The sequence below is a fragment of the Pteropus alecto genome, unplaced genomic scaffold, assembly GCF_000325575.1.
Source record: "Pteropus alecto unplaced genomic scaffold, ASM32557v1 scaffold20, whole genome shotgun sequence".
Classification (NCBI taxonomy): Eukaryota; Metazoa; Chordata; class Mammalia; order Chiroptera; family Pteropodidae; genus Pteropus; species Pteropus alecto.
Genome location: NW_006436298.1, coordinates 8,375,271 through 8,398,901, shown reverse-complemented (window position 1 = coordinate 8,398,901; position 23,631 = coordinate 8,375,271). Strand labels below are relative to the sequence as shown.

The following is a 23,631-nucleotide window of genomic DNA, read 5'->3' as shown; positions in this document are numbered from 1 at the left end:
TTAGTTGTTATTCAATCTATGTGAGCAATTGATGAGTAGGCTATGATTTTTTGTAGCTGGGTCTGGTTGAGTCCTCCCCCATTCTCCTACTATGATCGATAAAGTAGATATAATTAGTAGCCTTTTTAGATTAAGGGATGATGAAATTTGATATAAAATTGATAGTGGTGCAAGTTTGTCATGTTGATAAAATTAGGCCAGATGTTAGTGGAATACCTTGTGTAACTTTGGGACTTAAAGGTAGACTGGGAAAAGTCCAAGTTTTATGACAAGGGCCATTTTTATGATAATGGATGCTGTTGGACTAAACTTTTTTCTTATTGTTCATTGCCCAGGATATATTGGATTAACAATGGTAGCTATTATAAAAAGTATAGGTATGGTGACTTGTGTCAAAAAATATTTAGTGAATGCTTCCATGGCTCATGGGTTGAATTTTTTTAATTAAAACTGGAATAATAGCTAATACATTTATTTCAAAGCTGATTCAGATTATTAAATCACTCTGAGCTTATAACATAGTTGCCGAAGTGATAGTAATACAATATTAAAAATAAGAGGATTTATTGGTACAGAAAGAATATAAACCAACATTTTTGGGTATGGGCCTGATAGCTTATTTAGCTGACCTTACTATAGAATATGATGCAACATGGTAGCACAGAGATTTTTTTTTAATTCTTAGGAGTAGGTTCAATCCCTATAATTTTAGAAATAAGAGGATTTGAACATGTGTAATTTACTCTATCAAAGTAATACTTTTCAGACATATTATGTTTGTTGTGAGATACAATGATATAATAGTAAGTAATGATATATGTCATGCAAAGGGCTAGTGTTAATGGTAGGAAATTTTTTCATAGATGTATAAGTTGGTCATATTGAAATCATGGATAGGATGCTCAAATTCGTAGAAAAGAGTTCCGGTAACAAAATTGACTATAGTTCTGGTACATAGGAGTTGTAAAATGCTCCTAGGAATAAAATTGCTGTAAAAATATTAAAATGTTAACATATTCTGTTAGGAAGAGTAAGGCTAATGGGCCCGCTGCATACACAATATTGAAGAAAGAAATGAGTTCTAATTTTCCTTATTAGATCAAATGGAGCTCAACCGGTTTCTGCTAGGATTGAGATAAATCATATTATGGCTAGTAGTCAAGATGGAAAAATTAGTCATAAATACTCGAGTGGTGATTAATGTTGAGAGTGTAAATTATCCATTTATTAGTAGAACTGATAACAGAATGATTGCTAGCAACACTTCTTGTGAAATTGTGCTACTGCTCGTAGGGCTCCAGAAAATGTATATTTTTTAATTTAAGGCTTAACCTAACCAAAGAATAGAGTGTATAGCTAGGCTTGACATGGCTAAATATAAATAGTAAGCCTGGGTTTATGCTGATTAGTGGATATGGTAGGGGTAATGGGATTCATATTGTTAGGGCCAAAGTGAGGGCTAGGATTGGTCCATGGATACTCCTGATATTAGGGTTGTAATGGTTCTTTAATGAACAGCTCGATGGCATTGGCAATGGGTTGGAGCAGGCCATGAGGTCGGACAATGTTTGGTCCTTTATAGAGTTGAATATAACCTATACTTTTCATTTGATTAGTGTAAGGTATGCTATGGCAAGTAAAATGGGAATAATTAATAAAAGGTTAATTATAAACATTGTTAAGAAGAGGAGTTGAACCTCTGACTATAAAGTTTTAAGTTTTATACTATTATCAGGCTCTGACACTCCAACAAACCCTGTTCTTGGGCAAGGTTGGTGTAAGTTAATTATATTAACATTATATCATCTATTAATTTGAAGGTACTTTTGTAAAGCAGGACCTATTTCTCTTGTACTTTCATACTGAGAAAAACAGGAAATAGAAACTGACCTAGATTACTGTGGTCTGAACTCAGATCCCATAGTACTTTAATCGTCGAACAAATGAACATTAATAGCAACTACACCACAGGGACATCAGATCCAATGTCGAGATCATAAACCCTATTGTTGATATGAGCTCTAGAATAGGACTGCCCTGTTATCCCTAGGGTAACTTGTTCCACTGATCGTTTTTAGATCGATAAGTGATAAAATATTTTGACTAGATGGTCTCAATTTTAATCAGAGGTTGAATCACCCAAGGGCGCCCCAACCAAAATTGTTAGTTCATTTAATTTCGTTATCCCTTGATTTGGTTAAAATTAAGAGACAGTAAAACCATCTTGTGGCTCTTCATACAAGTCCTTATTTGGAGAACAAATGATTATGCTACCTTTACGTGGTCAGGATACCACTGCCACTAAGCAATTGTCTCTGGGCAAGCAGTGCCTGTAATATTAGAGGTGATGTTTTTAGTAAATAGGCAGGGTTTGTATATGCCAAGTTCCTTTTACTTTTTAAATCTTTCCTTAAGTGCACACCTGTGTTGGGTTAACAACTGATTTTATAAACAATCAATTATTAATTTGTTAACCATCAGTAATTATCTGTTCTGATATAAGCTTATGTGAGGAGAAAAATTCCTTGTAGCTCATATTAATAGTATTGCTTCTATTAATAGATTAATCCAGTATTAAGTTAGGAATTAGTTTTTGTTATTGGAATTAAGTATATTGTTGAGCTTGAATGCTTCAATTGGTGGCTGCTTTTAGGCCGACTATGATATTATTAATACTCTTAGGAAGGTTGCATTCAGTATCTAACGGGTTGTGCCTCTTTAGATTAATACTTAAATTTACATTACAATTATTATTTTTTAGGTAAATTTAAAGTTGAACTAAAATTCTGTTCTGGATAACCAGCCATTCCCAGGCTGGTAGATTTCCCACTTCTACCAGCAAATCTCACTGCCTTGCTACATAGATGAGTTTGTTCTTTAGAAATTTTTCATATGTAGCTCGTCTGGTTTTGGGGTATTTAAGTTCTTTTTTAAGTTGTTCTAGTTAAATTATGTAAAAGGTATAAACTTTGCTTTTTAATACTTCCATCATTCTCTTACAGTACTTTATGGTACCAATTAAAATTTCTATCTCCTATATTTTTATTCATAATTGTTTTATTTAACTTACATATTATAATTGAGCTTGATTAGCTTGGGCTAGCTTTGGTTCAAAGTGGTCATTTAAGTTTTAAGATGAAATCTAAGTGTGCTTAATTTAAGCTATACTTTGATTACTCCAAGCACTTTCTGTTATGCTTACAGTGTTACTACTTGTCTCCTCTTGTGTTAGTTATAAATAAATTGTATATATATTTTGATATTTTGAGGAGGGTGATGCTTTCACGACTTAATTCAATTTAGATCTTTATTCTTAATTTACTACTACATCCTCCTTCAGTTTTTAATTTCATAAATACTTTCACATAAAGTTTAATGTTCTTAAAGTAGAAAATGTAGCTCTTTCCACCATACTCTACATACTGACATAGGTTTTTACGTTGATGTTTGTGCTTACTAAGCTCCCTTTGTTAGGCTTTGCTGAAGATGGCAGTAGATGAGCTGTATTAGCAAGGGTTGGTGAGGGTTACTCAGTTTTGATTATAGAATAAGCCCCTTGAGAGAGAGATAAAGCACCACCAACTCATTCAAATTTGGGGCTAATTGCTAGTAGTATTCTGGCGAATAATTTTGTTATAATAATTATTTGGGTTCAGGGCTAAACATAGTGGGGTATCTAATTCCAGTTTGAGTCCTAGCTATTGGTAAGCAAAAATAAAGTCATTTTCATAGTTTAATTTTAGCTGTAGCTTTACAGCCTCATTAAAACTTCATTATGAAAACATCTCTAACACACTCTGTGTTAAAAATCTTATTAATTTGGGTTAATCGTATTACTGCAGTGGCTGGCATGAAATATACCAACCCTGCTAGGTTTAAATCAAACTTTAGTTCATGGCTTAGTTTTTATCACTGCTGTTTCTCGTGGGGGTGTGGTGAAGCAAGGTGTTATGAACTACTTGTCAGTGTGCTTGATTACTGCTCTTTTTAATCACTGATCTAGAGGCCATTTTCACTGGGATGTAGATAATTGCATGTTATTAAGAATTAATAGAAAGGCTAGGACCCAACTTATGTGTTTGTGGAATTAGTAAACTCATCTAGGCATTTTCAACGTCTTCATTTATAATGCTACTTTAACAAATTAGATCTAGGGGATCACTGTCCATTGAAATTTTATGAATTTAAGTAGCATGCTAGCATTAGTGAAAGTATTTTAAACTATTAATGAGTAAATATTTCTAGTCTTATTGTGAAAGTTATAATTGTGGTGTTTGAAATTCTTATTAAGCTAAAAAAATGTCTTAGTTTGTGATTTAGATATTATTGAATAAGGGAAAGTAGGCTTTTATTTACTACCTTATTTGGCGGGTTTGCCCAGATTGTTAATAAATATATACAGTTTAAGGTCTATGAGGGGTAACAGATGTTTGTTAATTCTTGATAAACACATTATGTGTTCAGTAGTCCTCTTTAATCATGGTTTTGCTTTCTATGGTATCAGTTACCTGTGGTCAACTGCAGTCTGAAAATGTTAAATGGAAAATTCCAGAAATAAACAATTTATAAGTTTTAAATTGTACTTTATTGTCATTCTGAGTAGCATAATGAAATCTCTCACCGCCCCATTCCATCTAACCCGGGACATGAATCATCCTTAAGCACATTCACACTGTATAAACCTGCCAGTCACTTAGTAGCTGTCTCAATTGTTAGATTGACTGTGGTAGTATTACAGGGCTTGTGTTCAATATTTTATTTAATAATGGCCCAAAAGCCATTCATATCTTTTATTATAGTATATTGTTGTTAGTCTCTTACTCTGCCTAATTTATAAATTAAACTTTATCACAGGTATGTATGTATAGGAAAGAACATAGTATATATAGGGTTTAGTACTATCTGCAATTTCAGACATCCACCAGAGGTCTTGAAACATATCCTCCACGGATAAGGGGGGACACTACTGTATATGTAAAATTCTCTTATGTCTTGTAAGCATTGACTAAACATCTTTTGGTAAATGTCAGTTAATAATATTCAATATAAGCTCAGCTACAAGTTGCTGGATGATATTAAGGTCTCAGATGGCTATAGCTGAGTCACAGCATCCTCCCCAAATTAAAAAATACCAAATGTATGACAACTCAGCTATGTGTGACCACGGGCTGATTAGTCATTAGCCCATCAACATGTCTTATTTAAGAGGAGAGAGTGGGTGATTTTAAGTGAGATGGTCCTGAAGTAAGAACCAGGTGCCAGATATTCAGTTCTAAAAACCCGTTATGGCCTGGAGGAAGAGGGGCACATCTGTAGATGGCTTGCTGGTCTCTTGAAGTTTAGTGATTAAGGAAAGTTGTCAGTTGTAATAAGCATGGTGACTAGAGCTGATTTGACTTAATAGGGTATATACAATCAATAACATATCCTATGTAATATCAATTATATATCGGTTTATGAATAGCCATGTGGAAGAGAATTTTATGTACAATAAACCATTCTATGTACTATGAAATATTCAGTTTGTGCTTGCTTATATGCATAGGGTAGTTAATATACGATTATACATGTATGTGTCATGATCAAGCACATAGCTACTAATATATTTAATGGGGTTAATTCACGAAGTACATAGCAATGGAATTTGCTAGACTTAGACTAGCAAATTCTAGACTTAGAATTTGTTTTTAAAACTGACAAAGCATATGACAATGTTTCACTGTTCATGTGCAACTTTCAGGGAACAGTTTGAGTAGAATTTTAGCTTTGGGTGCTGATGGTAGCCCTGGGGCTTCTTCCTTTATGACCTAGGGAGATGGTTTTTCACCCTTTCTGGTTTACAAAACCAGATTATTAAATATACTACAAAGATCCTCATATTAAAAGATTTTCAATTAAGCTTGTGAGTTAATACAAGAAAAAGAAAATGTAAGACTGATGCTAGTTGGCCAGTGAAGATAAATGGGTATTCTCTAATTCATGTTGATGTTAGTGGGTCTGCTACTAATAATCAGAATAAGCACTGGCGGAGGGGTGGGAATACTATGCTTTATTGTTCTGATGTAAGAATTACAGATTAGAGCTAATATCCCACCTCATTTACTGGGGATGGATCTTATTTCCTATTGCATAGGCAAATAGGAAATATTATCTGGTTTAACATGTGGTAGAGTATTAAGAGGATTAGCTGGTGGACAATTGTCTGGATCTCTCAAAAGACTGGGTGAGAAGGGGACTAGTATGGCTAGGACAAGAATTAAAAATAAGTCCTAGAATATCCTTGATTATATGGTAGGGGTGAAATGGTATTTTGTCTACGTCAGAAGAAATTCTCAATGGATTATCTGATCCCTGTTTCATGAAGAAATAGGTGAATAATTACTAGGGCTGAAGTAAACAGGAAGATGAAGTGAAAGGTGAAGAATCAGGTGTTGCTTTGTCAACTGAGAATCCTCCTTCAGTCCATTCGACTAGACTAGTGCCAATACAGAGAATGGCTGAGAGATCTGTGATAACTATTGTTCCTCAGAAGACCTCATGGTAGAAGGTAGCCTATAAATGCTGTAGCTATTACTGTGAATAATAAGATGATTCCAATGTTTCATGTTTCTAGGAAGGTATAAGATCCATAGTATAGGCCTCATCCTATATGAATGAATAAGAAATATGGATGCTCCATTGGTGTCCATAAGTATCAAATAATTCATTTGTGGTTCACACCTCAGCAGATATGAATTATGGACGTGGTTATTGTAATCTGATATGTAAATGTATTTATAAAATCAAACAGGCTATCGTAGTTTTATGTATTTTGAAGAAGGATGAAGTGGTGATTGTGCTTAAATTTAATGCATTAGGAGACTAAGTAATTAATGATAATGGAGATTCTGGCTTTTTTGGTGAGGAGGCTACAGGAGTAGCTTTGTTACATAGTTATGGAACTCGATTGGTAGAAGTAACTGGCTGATCATTGCTTATTAGTATTCTGGTTGTATTAGAGGTTACTTGTGGAAATTAAATAGGAATAGGCTTAGGGCTAATGTAATAAAGAAAGAAAACATATATAATGTGATTAGGCCTTTTTGATCAGAGATTAGTGTTGAGATTTTTGAAAATGGGAAATGGGTCTTGACAATACATTTTCTAGTCAAATTAAGCCTAATAATGATGCTGATTTTTGGCTTGCTAAAAGGCTGACAAATGGTGAGAGCCAGTGTATACTAGTTGGAAAATATCTGAGAAGTTCTGAGAATTTATATAGGTTTGAAGGATAATAAAATTTTAAGTTTTCTGTAATAAGTTAAGTTCAACTGCCAAAATAAAACCTAAAATAGTCATGGCAAGGGCTGTTAATTTTAGGCATGGATCTGACGTCCGTCCAAATGTTGATACAAACTTCAATTACTCCTTCCTTACCTAGCTTACTTATTCTAACATCTATGACATGGCTATTACAATCAACAGGAATACAAAGACACATAAACTAACTGATAAATTATATATTACATGTTTATTAATGGTACAACCTTTATGTAAAATTTACATTTTATGAAAAAATCAAAAATATTTACAAAATTTTGTAAGATAGATTTGCATTGTTCTAATTACAACTCAAAGTAGTAAATAACAATTCTTAAAAACTCACATTTGTTAAGAGTTCTGTGTTTACAAATTCTTGGTTAAAGAGACAGCTACAAAGTTTATACTATACATGAGCAAGATCCAGCTTGCTAAATACATTTTCCACTGAAAATCTGGTCTATTTTATACCATTAGTGAGTTTTTAATGAAAAACAATCAATATAAACTCATATGGCTTCAAAATTGTAACCTGCACTCAATACAAATTTATGTATAGACACTTGGTATGAAGACTGTGGTAATTAAAAAAGTGCAGAAGTTTAACCATTTCACTAATTTGTACATTTTTAGGTAATACTTGATTAAAAACAAACATGGTGAGTATAATGGTGTGTGAATTCTAATAATAAAATATTAACTGCTCAATAAAAGCAGTTTGGCAATGCAGTTACAGTTAAGATTCCAGTAAAGGGCTGTAATTGGCATTTAAAAGAGCACAATATAGTAGTAACAAAGTTAGAATTTCTAACTTTGCTCACTATTTAGTAAAGATGAACATTTTAGCATATTGTTTATGTATTACTTTAGTCAAATCTAAATTTAAAATTGGGCTAACATTGAATATATAAAAAAGCACATATTGTGTTATATATATTGCTAATGAGTAGATTTTCTGCTGTATTTAGTATAGCAAGACGTTACATAAATGTCTAGCAGTAGGGGTTTTATTTTCTGTAAAGCTTAACAGAACAATTAGTGGTTTTATATAAATTATCATATATATAACACAATTTATCAACTTACTCTATGCAAAATGCAAGACACTGGTATTCATCCTTATAAATAAAATTCCCATTTGTAAATTATGAAACTTTGTCCAAAATATTTAATTCCTTCAATTAATCAGGATTTACTATAAAGTTAAGTTTTTTACTGTTATTAGTAGTTTAAGAAACGCTTAACCCAATCACTTCAAATAATTTCCCTATTTTTAGCAGGTGGTAATTAAATAAGAATAAAAACACACAAATTGGTAATTTTTTCAATCGTCGAAATGAAAACAAATGGCAGACTTCTGCAATACCCAAACTAATCTCTTCTAAAATGTGTTCCTCATAAAATACAAAACGCATGCTCATAACACATTTAGTAAATAAATGTATTAATTTCCAATGATAAAGAGTGGAGAGGAATGTTAACTGGGGAGTTAAAACTGCAGTTACCAATTTACCATTATCATTTTTCAAAATGTTTTAAGATTTACATACTTTTGATAAGGTTAAGGTGGAATATCTGAAAGTAATTTTTCCCCCTGTAAACATAAACCATTAGGTATATTTCTTTCTAGTGGCTACAGTGTTTCACTAAAGAAATGAGCCAGGGTTCTTAAGTATAAATTATCCTTTAGTTATTCCCGATTCCAGCCAAAATTATTTACAAAAATTGCATTTATTTTGTAAAAACGCTTGACCACCATAAGATCCAGACTGAGAAAAAAAAGTGAGGCACATTAATGAACACAAACTAGATAGGCACATTTCTGGTTTTTGTTATTGTTTTAAAGGCACACATTATGCAATCCATATAAAAATAAATTAAATCTACACAGCATTAATTCATCAAAACAATCACAACTTCTATAAAATTAACTAACTGCAGAAGTAAATTTCTGTCTTTTGCAAGCTTATTTTAAAACACATTGCACTTGAGGATTTAAAAAATCATATAAAACACCATTTACAGTTATATAAGAATCAAATGATAAATTTTTGCATACAACTCGGACTCTGGTCTGACTGCTTTATGGCACATAACTCAATTTGATTGAGTGTTCTAAACTAACATTATCCAAAACTTAGAATTCATGTTATGTTTATATCCATTCAATATCAAACTTATGAAATTTCAAAACTATCTCTGACTCTAAAAATTTATGGAAAGCTAAATTATTTTGTGCTTGCTCTCCTGAAATTTTAGGCCTCATATTACACTATAGCCCTTTTTTCAATGTAGACACTGAAGATACTTTAAAATTTCAGCCTATGAAAACTTAGTTTTACTGAGAATATGAATCAATGTGCTTCTTGAATATTGCGGTTGATCATTTACAGCACTGAAAATCATTTCAGTGCTATTTCTTTCAATGACTCACTTCAAAGGTGCAATTTAATATTTGTACTCAGCTCTCAAATATGTCTAAGTTTCAAAGACATAATACAAGTTAGAATAGTGTTTGAATAGGAAAGATAATGCAGAATGGCAGGTTTGTACTACTCCCTTGAGCAAACCACTTTCCTAGGTCCATCAACAGTCCGCCAGGTATCGTCCTGAAAAACACCAAGTAGACCTTTGCAATTACAATTTCAAATGAACTCAAAGGAGGCCATTTTCACAGAATCCCAGTTCCCATCTGCTATTTATAATACATTAGAATCACATCACAGGTGTTCGGCTATACTGATCATGGGTATTCTTTCCCAGGTGTGTCTCTACCTGGCACCTTGTATCAAAGGTCAAAGGAAAACTTTCCACACCTTTAGAGTACAAATGTTTCCCATGTATATTAAAAAGCTTGAAATCTCCCGACTTACCAGTGGCAAACCGCTTCTTTACTAAGGAAAGCCTATAGCCAGTCCCTACAAGTTCAATATCCACTCCTGAGAGGGTACTTCCCTCGCTGAGGAATTGCACTGCAAGTGTTGTGGGTTTACTGGGTCCTTCTGAAAGTTCAAATTTTGCTCTGAGGGACCCAGAACCTACAAGGAAAGAATAAAGAACTTACATAGGGTAACATATGTTGCATACCAAAAAAAAAGTGAATGAGCAAGTGAGCGAAACTATTCATTACTATGCCAAATTCATGAAATGTATAAACAAATCATTGTCCTATTTCCAAAGCAGACTTTATTAAGTGAATCTGAATTTTCATTAAGTAAAAATCTTAATTGATGCTTCTCTTTGAATTAGTACAAATATCAGAGGTGTTGCTATTGTGATTCCTATGCTATACGAAGTGTCAAAAGAGAAAGAAGTCAATGAGGGAGGTCAAAGGGAAACCCTAGGAAGAATATGAGTAGGAATAAAGTCAAAAGGAAATGACTGCTGTGTACCATGCTACAGGGGTGGAAGAGGGGCAAAAAGGAACGACAGCTAAGACTGAGAAGAGCTATATCGACATTACTATTTTCTATTCACCTTTCTTTTAAAAATTTAACTGGTCTAACATCATGTGAATAGATATTTCTGAGGTGCTTTCTTTTCAGTATAACCATTTATTCAACAGACTTTGCCTAATAGCATGGAAGAAACAGTTAAATGACTGAATATGATAAATGCTACAAACAGTTAAATAACTGAATATGATAAATGCTATAATAACTGAATATGATAAATGCTACAAAAGAGCTCTCAGGAGCCATGGGGCACTAAAGCATATAAAATAGTGGGGATGACAGTGTGTATTTCAGGCAGAGGTAACTACAGGTACAGAGAGGGGAAACCTTAGAGAACATGATGCACTGAAGGGAATTGCATCTATACGAGAAGAACTAAAGAAGGAGAGTGGCAGAATGGTAGCAAAGAATAAGCTCTAAATGTCTTTACATGCCAATATAAAAAATAACCATAGGGAGCCACCAAAGACAAGACAAAAACATTTCTTCTAAGATCCATGTCTTAGAAGGGGTGAGGGGCACAAGATGCAATTTCATTTTCTTAAACAAAATGAAAGCTAATAAAATAGGACTCTAGGTGACAGGAAAAGAGGATCTGAATTAGGCTAAGGAAAAGGAATCAAGAGCTGAGAAAGGAGAAATCTACTAGGAGGTTATCAGGTCTCTGCTTGGGGAAAGTAGACAGAATTGCTTGCTAAGTAGCAGGAAGTGACAGTCTATGATTCTTTGCATGGAAGTTGAACATTACAGAGAGAAATCTAGAAGATATCATAACCTGATCCACCCTACAGTACTATGTCTGGTGGCACAGATCACCAGGGGAAATTGCTGCCTAATTCTCAACCACAGTCCAAGCCTCCTTAAAACTTGTACAGTTCTTAATACACAATTCAATTCTGTGAAAGTTCCACCACAGGAGCAGAGCAACCTCCTTGGCAATCCTTAAACTTTAGATTTCCTGTCCCTCTTCGGAGCATAAAGCCATAATAGAAACAGATTTCTATTTTACAGTATTCTAATTTGGATATTTCCTTTTAAAGGCTAACCAAATCAGAACCACATTTATAAGATTTTTCCAATTCCTCATATAGACATCCTGATACCTGAAGAGTAGAGGGAAACTATTAAAATATCTAGTTAGAAAATTTGTGTCTCGTTTTTGAGAGAACAAATTCCCTTCTTGGTAAGCATTTACAATAGCATATGGTAAATGTTTCATTAAGTAGGGGGAAAATACATCATTTTCTTGCTTGCTAATTGGTCTTAAGCTCTCAGTTCAAGTAGGATTTCTGGTTTACTTCCAGTTTTAAGTAGAAATTTCAGTTTTGTCCCCCTCAAAGCCATATAGCTACAGTAAAAGTCAGTACAGTTTGGATGCCTGAACATAGGCAACCTTTAAGTACCAAACAGCAACGAAGGAACTAGAGATTAGCTTGGTTATTTTATCCAATATGTGGTTCTCTAGTAAAAGTCTGATTCAGCATGGCAGGTATAAATGAACAGACACTACAGATAAGTTTCTGGCTTTTATGCAGAAATATCTATGAGAAAAACTGATAACGTTTTATGTTTTGATCATATAATGCTTAAAATGTTCAAAACAGAAAAAGCTCAGCAAAACTTGAAAAGCTAAAAAACCTACTTATTAGGAAGTTAGTGGAGGTTAATTCAAAAGAGAATAATTCTGCTTTGAGTAAGGGAAAACGCAAATAATTAATATTATAAAGACTTGACTGTCTTGGCAATTATGTTCTAAATTGAGTTAAGGCAGATACTAGGAGTGATCAGCCAGCAGAGACTTTCCCTTTGCACTGAGAACAAAGATGCAGACTTGGTGGGAAGAGCCAATTAACTTCTCCTAAAAAAAAATTATCACAATTGAAGGCTGTTGATAGTCAGGCTTCCCCCGCCCCCCATACAATACAGTATAAACTTCAATATGTAAATTAGATGTAATTTCAATGTCGATGGAGTTTTAATAAGGGGAAATGACCAGGAAAGGTTCTCTTAGGAAGATAAAATAGGTAAGGGAGCTTTTTAAATTTATTGGGGTGACCCTGGTTAATAACATTATATAAATTTCAAGTATACAATTCTATAATGCATCATCTATATATTTTGTTGTGAGCTCACCACCCAAAGTCTAGTCTCCTTCCATCACCATATATCTGACCCACTGCCCCCTTCTCCTGTGGTAGCCACCATACTGTTGGACTGTGTTTGAGTTTGTTCCATTTGTTCATTTGTTGCTTTCTGTTTTATATCCCACTTGACTGAAATCATGTTTCATGTCCTTTCCATTTGACTTATTTCACTTAGCACGATACTCTACAGATCCATCCATGTTGTTGCAAATGGCAGTATTTCATCTCTTCTACGGCTGAGTAGTATTCCACTGTATATGTGTACCTCTTTATCTACTCATCCATTAATCGACACCCAGGCTGCCTCTGTATCTTGGCTACTGTAAATAATGATGCAATGAACATATAGATTCACATGTCCCTTCAAAGTGTTTTGGGTTTCTTCTGATAAATACCCCAATGTGGGATTATTGGATCCTTCTTTGTCTCGTTATAGGCTTTGTTGTAAAGTCTATTTTGTCTGGTGTAAGTATTGCTACCCCCAGCTTTTTGTTGTTGTGGTTTCCATTTTCATAGGATTATCTTTTACCATTTCTTTACTTTGTCTGTGTGTGTCTTTTGAACTGAAGTGAGTCTCTTGTAATCACACGTAAGGGTCTTGTTTCTTTTTATCCTTTCAGCCATTCTATCTTTTGATGAAAGCATTTAATCCATTTATACTGAAAGAAATTGTTGACAGATATGTAGCTATTGCCATTTTATTATTCATATTTTTTCTTTTTTTCTTAAAGAAGTCCCTCTAACATTTCTTATACTACTGGTTTGGTGAGGAACTCCTTTAGCTTTCTATCTGGGAAACTCTTTATCTGTCCAATTCTAAATGATAGCTTTGCTGGGTACAGTATTGGTTGCAGGTCCTTGCTTTTCATCACTGAACATTTCATGCTAATTCCTTCTGGCCTACAAAGTTTCTGGTGAGAAATCAACTGACAGCCTTAAGGAAGCTCTTTTGTAGGTAACTAATTGCTTTTTTCTTGCTGCTCTTAAGACTCTGTTTTTTAACCTTTGGCATTTTAAAAATTATGTGTCTTGGTGTGTCCTCTGGGTTCATCCTGTTTGGGACTCCCTGTGCTTCCTAGGCTTATATATCTATTTCCTTCACCAGGTTAAGGAAGTCTTCTGTCATTTCTTTAAAAGACTTCAATCCCTTGCTCTCTTCTCCTTCTGGTACCCCTATGATGTGAATGTTGGTACACCTGATGCTGTCTCAGAGACCCTTTACACTATCCTCATTTTTTTAGATTCTTTCTTGTTCTGATTTTCTGCTACCTTCTAAATCGCTGATTTGATCCTCTGCTTCATTTAATCTGTTGATTTCTTCTAATGTATTCTTTATTTCAGTTATTGTATTCTTTATTCTAACTGGTTCTTTATGTTTTCTCTCTTTGTTAAAGTTCTGATTCATCTGCTCTTCCCCTAAGTTCACTGAGCATCCTTATAACAATGTTTTGAACTCTGCATGTGGTAAACTTTGAATTTTTTTCTGAAGCTTTGTTCTGTTCTTTCATTTGGGACATGTTTGTCTCCCCATTTTGGCTGTCTCCATATGTATTAGGGATCCTATGTCTCCTGGTCTTACTAGAATGGCCTTATGTAGTAAATGTCCTGTGGGGCTTAGTGGAGCAATCTCCCTGGTCACCTGAGCCAGGAGCTCCAGGTGTGTCCCTATAAGGGTTGTGTGTGCCTTCCTGTTAATGCGGAGCCTTGGTTGCTGTTTGTACATCGATGGGAGGGATTGCCCCTCAGGATGACTGGCTACAAGGACTGACTGGTGAATACAGTGGAGGAGCTGTTGCGCAGGGGCTAAACTCTATGGAGCAGGATTTGCTGTGGCGGGGCTCTTGTGCTTTCCTAGTCTGCCCCCTGGGTGTATTGTCCTCAGATATGTCCCCAGGAGATGCTCTAGCTGGGCTGAAAGCCACTGGGTGTTCCAGCCCCAGGGCCTCCAGGAGGGGCCCTGCCACAGTCTGTGCCTTTCCTGGGGTCACCTGGCATAAGCCACCAAGCAATTTGTAGATGGCCACCACCGCACTGAGCTTCAAGGTGCCTTCAGAGGCCAAACTGCAAGTAGAGGCCATCTGCTGCTATTTCTGGGCTTGGGGCTGCTCATCAAGAGGTAGGGGGCATGTAGATGCCAGATGATGATTGTTTGGGTTTTATGAACCTTTGAGAGATTTTAGGAAAGTCTACAGCATGAGCCAGGACAGGCCATTTGTATGGAAAAGCCACTGGAAGCAGCTTGGGTGGGCCTGGGTCTTGGAATCAGGGCAGAATGACCAATGTTAGCCAGGCTGATGGAGACTCGGATATGGTGGCCACCTGTATCTGTACATTGGGAGCAGGGAGGACTCAATAAAGAGACAATGTATTCTGTCAGCACTTCTGCCTAGGAGAAAGTTGCCCTTCTAGTCCTTACCCTGAAACCAGGTAATTCAGCACCTCCCTATATGTCTCTGGTTCGTTTTAAGCTATTGCCCCAGCACTGGAACTCAGAGTGTATGAGTCCGTCAGTGAGTAAGTCTGTGTGCAGGCCCTTTAAGAGGAATGCCTGGGACTCTAGCTTGTCCTCTGTCTCACTCAGCCACAATCTCTGCTGGTTTTCCTAGCCAGAAGTTATGGGGATTTCTTTTCCCAGCATTGAAACCCTGGGCTGGGGAGCCTGGCGTGGGGCTGGAACCCTTCACTCCTCTGGGGGGTACCTCTGCCAAGTCAGCCCTCCTGATTTTTAACTGCCACATGCAGGTATGAAACCAGCCTATTCTGTGTCTCCACCTCTCTTATCAGTCTCAATGTGACCTCTTCTGTAAGTCCTTAGTTATAGGACTTCTATTCAGTTAGACTTTAGGCGATTCACAATGATGGTTGTTCTGTAGTTTAGTTATAATTTTGAGGTGGTGGTGAGAAAAGGCAAGCACAGTGTTTACTCACTCTACTATCCTGACCAGAAATCCTCATTGTGGTTTTGATTTGCATTTCCCTTACAGCTAGTGAAGTTGAGCATCTTTGCATATATCTATTGGCCATTTGTATGTCTTCTTGGGAAAAGTGTCTGTTCAGGTCCCCATTTTTTAACTGGATTGTTTTTTTGTTGAGTTGTGTTCTTGATATATTGGATATTAACCCCTTATCAAGGTACTGTTTGCAAATATCTTCTCCCATTTGGTTGGCTGCCTTTTTCTTGTGTTGATGCTTTCTTTTACCATGCAGAAACTTTTTAGTTTGATGTAGTCCCATTCATTTATTTTTGCGTTTACTCCATAAAGGGGTTTTTTAAAGCCTGGAAGCTTCTACATGATTTCTGGGAAGTCAGGACCACCCCATTAATAGTGAGCTAAAGAGTATGTTAAATCAGTTTCAATTAGTTATCTAGCTGGAATAGTTCTTCAAATTTACTTTATTAGGTATTCTCTCAATGTATAAATATTTACTTAATATTTATAAAATTACAGCAAAACAAATTCTTTTTCTTACAGAGAAGGCGTATTCAATCTAGAGGGAAAAATGTGTTCTGAATCCTAACTGGCCCATTCTTATTTAATGTATTAACTTCCACCTAGTGGTCAGTTCTAGAACTGAAGGCATGAAATTCCAGGAGAAAACTTTCAATAAACATGCCTAAAAAAATCCATTTTCAGTGACATCACATTATAAAAGAAACAAAAAAGGATACACACACTTACCTCCATTTTCTGATTTTTCTGAAACACCAGGCAGTTTCCAAAAGGCTTTCATCTGTTCTGCATTCCTATAATAACAAATATCTTCAGATTAAGTGGCTAGTATTATACCTTATATATGGAAGGCATTCAATGTGTTTTAAATATTTCACAGTTATAGTGCTAAATTTACTTTTGAGTATCACCTCGTGAAGATGTTTATGGTATAATGTAAATATAATGCTGTTATCTTTCTCAATTAATGGAATTTTACTGAATTGTGTAATTCTTATGTCTACTGGTCAGAGAAAGGAAAACTAAATGGAGAGGCGTTCCTCTTAAACAGCCTGCACACTTTTATTATGAAATGGTGAAGCAAATATAAAGAATAGTTAGAGGCCATACTAATATGATCAGGAGAAGACAAGAGAGGTAGAGATAGGAGTAGTTAATACTGCTACACACTAATCAGACAGATGTTCCTATGGCTATGCCAAATGCTATATTTACCTCTATAAAATAATTATTATAATCCTTACTTTTAAAATGGAAAAAAAAAAGTTTAGAGAGGCTATGCCATTTGCCTAAGGGTAAAGTTGCCTTGAATCATTCAAGTCTGGGGACAGCAAAATTAGTTTTATTTTGCACTGAGGCTACTGTAGCTGGACTAGTAAAATGAGCACATTTTTATCACATGGTTTCTATGGGAAAATGAACTAAAACTTTTCAAACTTCTAAAAGTTGGGGACTGAAACAAATTTAGCAGGAATTCAGAAATCTAGTTAATTTACCATATTGCAGGAGGAAGAGACTGCATGTTCGTGACTCCTCCATTCACTGGTACCACCACCTGTATGTTGGAAAGCACACTTGGTGCCACCATAGCTTCTGGGTTGTACTTATAATCCACTCTCACATCTGTGGTGCCAGCACTACATTTCCAATATGTTGCAAGGTTTAGAGGAGTGGACTGAATACCATTTGATGATACCTTTAAAGAGAAAAGACAATTATTTGGCCTGAAAAGTAAGTTGTTAATGACATATATACGTGGACACAGGAGCTCAAAGAATCAAAAATAATGAGCTGTCTCTTACTAGGCAGAGTAAAGCAGGCTCATCTCAAAGGAATAAGAGTCACTCTCAAAGTTTAATTACCTACGTCAAAATTTCTGTGGCACTTGTTTAAAATGCACACTCCTCTGGCTCAAAATGCAGAAAATCTGATTAAATAGTTTAGATACAGGGCCTACATATGAGCCATGCTATCAAGTGATTCTTATTTATGCATGGAACATTTGAATACCTCTCAACATAGAATTCTAAGATTATTTATGAATTATAAAAATTTAGATTTAAAACAGAAAATGGATGAGTCATCATGAAGTTCTAAAAGCCTGGAACTGGAGTACTTCCAACTTCAAATGTCTAATTTTAATTATGACCCACAGTAAACAGTACACTTCATTCTACTTCAGCTCCCTTGCTCGAATAACTTCTTTTCAATGAGACCTATACTGATCACCCTGTTTAAATTTACACTAAAAATGCAGTTTTCCATACCTTACTCAACACACTTTTTCCTTTTTCCATACTACTCATTTTCCAACAATATTATTTACTTCTTATGTTTACTGTCTATTCCCCCATTCTATTTCCAGCAATTAGCAAGCACTGAATAATAAAGTTTGTTAAATGAATATTTGGAAAAACATTTAGGCCAACTTAACTGGCAGGAGCACTTTTTTTTACTCTATTTCCTAGAAACATAGGCCATTTTATTAAAATTGCCCTATTAAAAATTCAAGTATATGAAATAAGAAATTTATCCTTTGGCATTCTTACTTTCCACTGTTAACATCATGATACATATTCTTCCATATATGACTTTTTAGTCATATGTAAACATGGATCCATTTCATTCTTTTTAATTGCTATAATAATTCATCTAATCAATCTTCCTCTGTGGATGTGTTTTTAGGTAGTTTTCAAACAATACTGCAGTGAATATCCTCTGTACCTTTTTTGTTTGTTTTTGCCTATTTGTGTGATATCTAGAAGTGGAATTGCTGAATTAAAGGTTACACTTACTCAATAATCTAATAGAACTGCCTTCTAAGAAACTCATATTAAGTTGTACTTTTATTAATAAGTGGTCACAACTCTCTTAATAGAGCAGCCTTTTATTTCTGTCAATCAGATGGGCTAAAACTGTTGTCTGAATATTCATTGCTCTGATTGCTACTGACATGGAGCATCTTTTCATAAGTTATCTATCGAGTTATTCACCTTTCCCTTACTGATTTACAAGGGGTCTTTAGAGTAATAAGCCTTTTGGTCTATTGATGTCTTACAAATACTTTTCCTTCAGATTAAATATTGATTCTGCTAAGGGTTTGTTACAGCCAAAAATTTTATACAAATTTATTTTTGTGTTAAATGTCTCTCCTTGCATGGCTTCTGGGTTTTGTACCATACTTAAAAAGGTCTTCCACACTTTGAGATTTAAAAATGTAATAAGTACATATGGACACACACACATATATACCCATAAATATACATATATTCACCCATAATATAGTATCTTTATGGTTTCATTTATTATTATTAAACCTTTAATACATGTGGATTTTATTTTGGTTAAAGGTTGCAGTTAGGGATTCAGCTTAATTTTCCCCCAAATCTCTACTTTTGGATACTGTACACTGTTCCATTGATCTGGCCATCTACTGTTCTGCCAGTTCTAAACTATTTTAGGTACTGTCGCCTTATAATTTTCCCATTAAAACTAAAACATTACTCCATGTTACTGTTTAAAACACTTATTAACTTACTCTTCTAAACTTAATCTTTCCAGAGAACTTGAAAAGGACTGTCAAGTCTCCAAACACAAATGCATAAATACCTCTACTGGGTTTCTAATCAGGATTACATTAAATTTATAAGTTAATTTAGAAAGAGATAAACTTTTAACAACATAAGCCTTCCTTGAATGAATTATTCCTCTCTTACTATTTTCAAAGCAGTAGATATTGTTACATTTCTTCCTAGTTTTTTTTTGTTGTGAAGATTTTGCTGCATTAGTTTTCCTGATTATTTTGAAAGCTTTTAATTTTTAAACTGACCACTTTACTAAATTCTCCTATATCAAATAGTTTTTTAGTTGATTCTCTTGTTTTCCAGGAATATAATATCACCAGTAATAACTTTGGTTTCTCCTTTCCAATATTTAATATCACTTTTTTTTATTCTCTTGTCTAATTATACTAATACATCCAGAAAAATCTTCTATGCTAACAAATAATGGTTGTCTTTGCCATTCCTGACTTTGATTGATTGCTTTAGGTGTTTTGTTATTAAGACTGATGCTCTACGGCCATGCCACCCTGAACAAGCCCAATCCCATCCGATCTCGGAAGCTAAGCAGGGTCGGGCCTGGTTAGTATTTGGTTGGGAGATCACTTAGAAAGACCAGGTGCTGTAGGCGTAAAATAAAATAAAATGTAAGGGATTGTAAGCTGACAAGGTCCTTGCAATCTGTGAGGTCAACCAAGGGTTGCCTCAGCTAAAAAAATAAAAATAAAAGAAGACTGATGCTGCTGGTCTCTTCGGGTTAAGGACACATTCATGTATTTATATTTACTCAATATTTTAATCAGAGATAGATGGTGAATTTGATCAAATTAGTCAAAATCTCCATGGGCTTACCAGATTTCCTAATTTTGAAACATCTTGGCATTTCTGGAATGAACATCATTTGGCTATGACATATTATTCAATAATCTGCAAGACTATTAATATTTTAATTTAGAATTTTTTTCAATGACAGGACACTCACCTGATACTTTAATACATCTACATTATAATAAGAAGCAGCTGGATTTTGCTCTGACAGTTTCTTGAGGTAGACAGTAACAGCTTGCATGTTCATCCAAAAATCTTTTGTGTTAGAATCACACTGTGATGGATCACTGCATGTATAAGAAATATTTTTGTTATTTTGACTTTATCTTTTACTTCTGTGTAATAATTTGGTGACTTGGAAAAGACTACTAGAAAGGAACCAAAAGTGGGAGGGAAAACTAAAGAAAAAACATACAGAAGCTTGCCTAAACAATGAGATGATAGGCAGTAGAGAAGGATTTAACAATAACTACCACCAGCACCAAAAACAAAAAGCCAGCAGCAGGCCTGTTCAATCACAATAAACTTTAGTATTGTCTTCAGAGAAGGAAAACTTAAAATTCAAAACAAAAGAGTACACAAACCTGAACACAAGTTGTGCATTTGGAAGGATCTGCTCTAGTCTGCTGATATTTTTCACCCTGAAGCACAGCACAGCTGGAGATGGATTGCTAGTGAAAACTTTAATAATTCCACTTGGAAATGATATTGTCATGTCACCAGTGATCTTCACAATACACCTGAAATTGGGGATTTTAAATAGTTCACATAAGCTGATTTAATCTCCATTTAAGGCATATTTGGTTTAAAAGTATTTAATCATAATTATGGATGAATTATTTTTCAATTTAATTATTAAAAAAAATCCTATAAAATGGCAAACTCAAATTAGCATCATCTTTTCCCAGATTTAAACTCCGAACACAAATGCAGGCACAGTGATAACACTCCTCTACTTGCTTGCCAAAACCATCCCTTGGCTGTCCTGGAAGGTAACATAATCTCCAGTTGCAGCTATTTTTCCCTCCAGACTCCACAAAGTACTGGGCCTCATGGTAGCAGTGGTAGATGTCCTCCACATTGCTTCTTCCTACTCTATATTCCTTCTTCCTGCTTAAAAACTACTGGCTTCTTTTAAAACTCATACCATTGAACTACATTACTTGCTGGCCCATCCCTTTCAAGTCATCTTCAACATTCCCTCCCATTTTCTGAAAATTTCAGCTCTTGACCCACTGTTAGGGGTAGTGGTTCAGAGACAGACCATCATAATTTTTAGTGATTTCAATATTCACACAGATAATCTTTTCAATACTTCGGTCACCTAGTTCTTTATCCCCTTTCTCTAATGATACTATCTTCTAGTCTACCTCATCCACAGAGCTGAACCAGACTAAAGAAAGACAATCACACAGCCAAAACTCTCAACCAGGCCCCCTTACTGTTACCTGACAATTCTACTACATTCCCTAGCTCTTTTCATACCTTCACCTTTTCCCTCTAACCTGCAATATTCCCTCCTCATACAACCGATGACTTTACTTTAAACCTTACTGAGAAAATAAAATCAGAAAAGAACCTTCTCTCACTACAAAACTCCTAATCTACCTAACTCTGTATCCATTCCTTCTGCTTTCCTTTCTATTTCAACTATGATTAGTCTATGCACCTAAGGCCAATCCCATCACTTCTGCACTGAAGTTCGTCTCTTCTTACATACTGAAGGACTTCACTCATGCAACTGTCCTCTTTCATACAGGTTCAATTTTTTCCATAAATACTGGATCTTTCCCATCAGCATAGAGACACGCTAAAATGAATATAATCTTAAATGCTAAAATCCTCCTCTGATTCTATTCTCTCTCTCCTGCTGCCCTATTTCTATGCTTCCCCTTAGAGCAAAATATCCAGAAAAAGTTGTCTACGTTTGCTCTCTCCAAATATAGTTGACTATTATTTGTATCATCTCCCGCTCCTGAACTCCCCTCCAAGCAGGCTTTTAACTCCACCACTCTGCTAAAATTGTTTTTATAAAGGTCACCATTGACTTCCTAACTGTCAAGGGTCAATTCTTCTTGACCTGTCAGTGGCATCAGATATAGCTTCACACCTTCCTCCATGAAAGGGTTTATTCACTTAGTTTCTGGGATATTGCTCTACTGGTTCTCTCCTCACCTCTCTTGTTGCCTGCTGTCTCAAACTCCTTTGATGGATCATTCTTGTTTTTCCTGTTTTCTAAACTTGGAAGGTGACCAGAACTTAGTTCTCATCAGATCTCTACTGTCTAAGTATTATATACAAATTAATGACTACTAAATATTTATCTCTAACCTGAACCTATGTCTTGAACTCCAGAATCATGTATTCATCAACTCAACTCCACTAAATTGTCTTAATAAAAGTACTTCAAACTTAGCAATCTACTCTCTCAGAAAATCATGACAGCTGTTTTCAACACATTCAGAATCTCATTACTACTTACCATTTCATCTGCTAATATTGGTATTAGCAGATGAAATGGTAAGTAGTAATGAGTCACTATTATTCCTAATCTGGACTTCTGTGGTTAACCCTCTCTCTTCATCTACTCTGGCTCCTTCCAGTTTATTCTCTTATATAGACACAGTATCACAGTACTCTTTCAAAAACATAAGTAACCTCATCACTCCTCTGCTCAAAAGCCTCCGTTGACTTTCCATCTCACTCAAAATTAATTCCAAACTTCTTATGGTCTACAATGCCCAACCTGATCTGGTCCTTCTATGGATTTATCTTTGAGTACACTCCGCCTTGTTTACTTCTACTCAGTGACCTGGTTATTTGCTGTTTTTTGAATATGCCAAGCATGCTTCTACTTCAATCCCTTATACTCATTAGAATCTGCATAACTTGTTTCTCAATGTCTTTCAATCATCTGTTTAACCTCCAAAAAGTTTTTTCTGATCATTCTATGTAAAACAGTAGCCCTATATTTTAATTCTCCATCCCCTTATCCTGGTTTTTCTTTCTAGCATATATCTATACCCCTACTTTCCAAGAGTAACATTATTCATGCACTATACATTTGGTCATCTGACATTTGAGCACTTACTATGTGTTATAAGTATTGAGGATACTTCAGTAAACAAAACAGAGTTCTTCTCTCCTGAGCTTGCATTACTATGAGAAAACGAATCAAACTTTCTCTCACAATAATGTAAATTTATAAGAGTCTTATACATAGCAAGCACTCAAACATTTGATGAATGAATGTATGCTGAGTAAATATGTTGCATAAAAAGTAGGGGTGGTCATTTGCCCAATTATCATTTTCTTAAAAGAAGGTTAAACCAATCCTGCCAAGAGTCTCGGATATTCAACATGCATTCTAGGTCTCCCTCACAAATGTCACACT

General features: G+C 35.1%; 1 protein-coding gene and 1 pseudogene across 2 annotated transcripts in view; one reads left to right on the top strand and one right to left on the bottom strand.

Annotated features, from left to right (window-relative positions):
- Positions 1–7,491: 7,491 nt before the first annotated feature.
- Positions 7,492–23,631, bottom strand: part of FCHO2 (FCH domain only 2) — a 104,296-nt gene continuing 88,156 nt past the window's right edge. For both annotated transcript variants that reach the window (XM_006913131.3, XM_025047779.1), the window contains 6 exons: positions 20,822–20,977; positions 20,392–20,524; positions 17,346–17,545; positions 16,579–16,643; positions 10,173–10,337; positions 7,492–9,908 (listed from right to left, as the gene is read on the bottom strand). In XM_006913131.3, the coding sequence (XP_006913193.1) occupies positions 9,886–9,908; positions 10,173–10,337; positions 16,579–16,643; positions 17,346–17,545; positions 20,392–20,524; positions 20,822–20,977 (742 nt within the window). In that variant the 3' untranslated portion in view covers positions 7,492–9,885. The remainder of the gene's footprint in view (positions 9,909–10,172; positions 10,338–16,578; positions 16,644–17,345; positions 17,546–20,391; positions 20,525–20,821; positions 20,978–23,631) is intronic.
- On the top strand, positions 19,922–20,040 carry LOC112480696 (annotated as a pseudogene).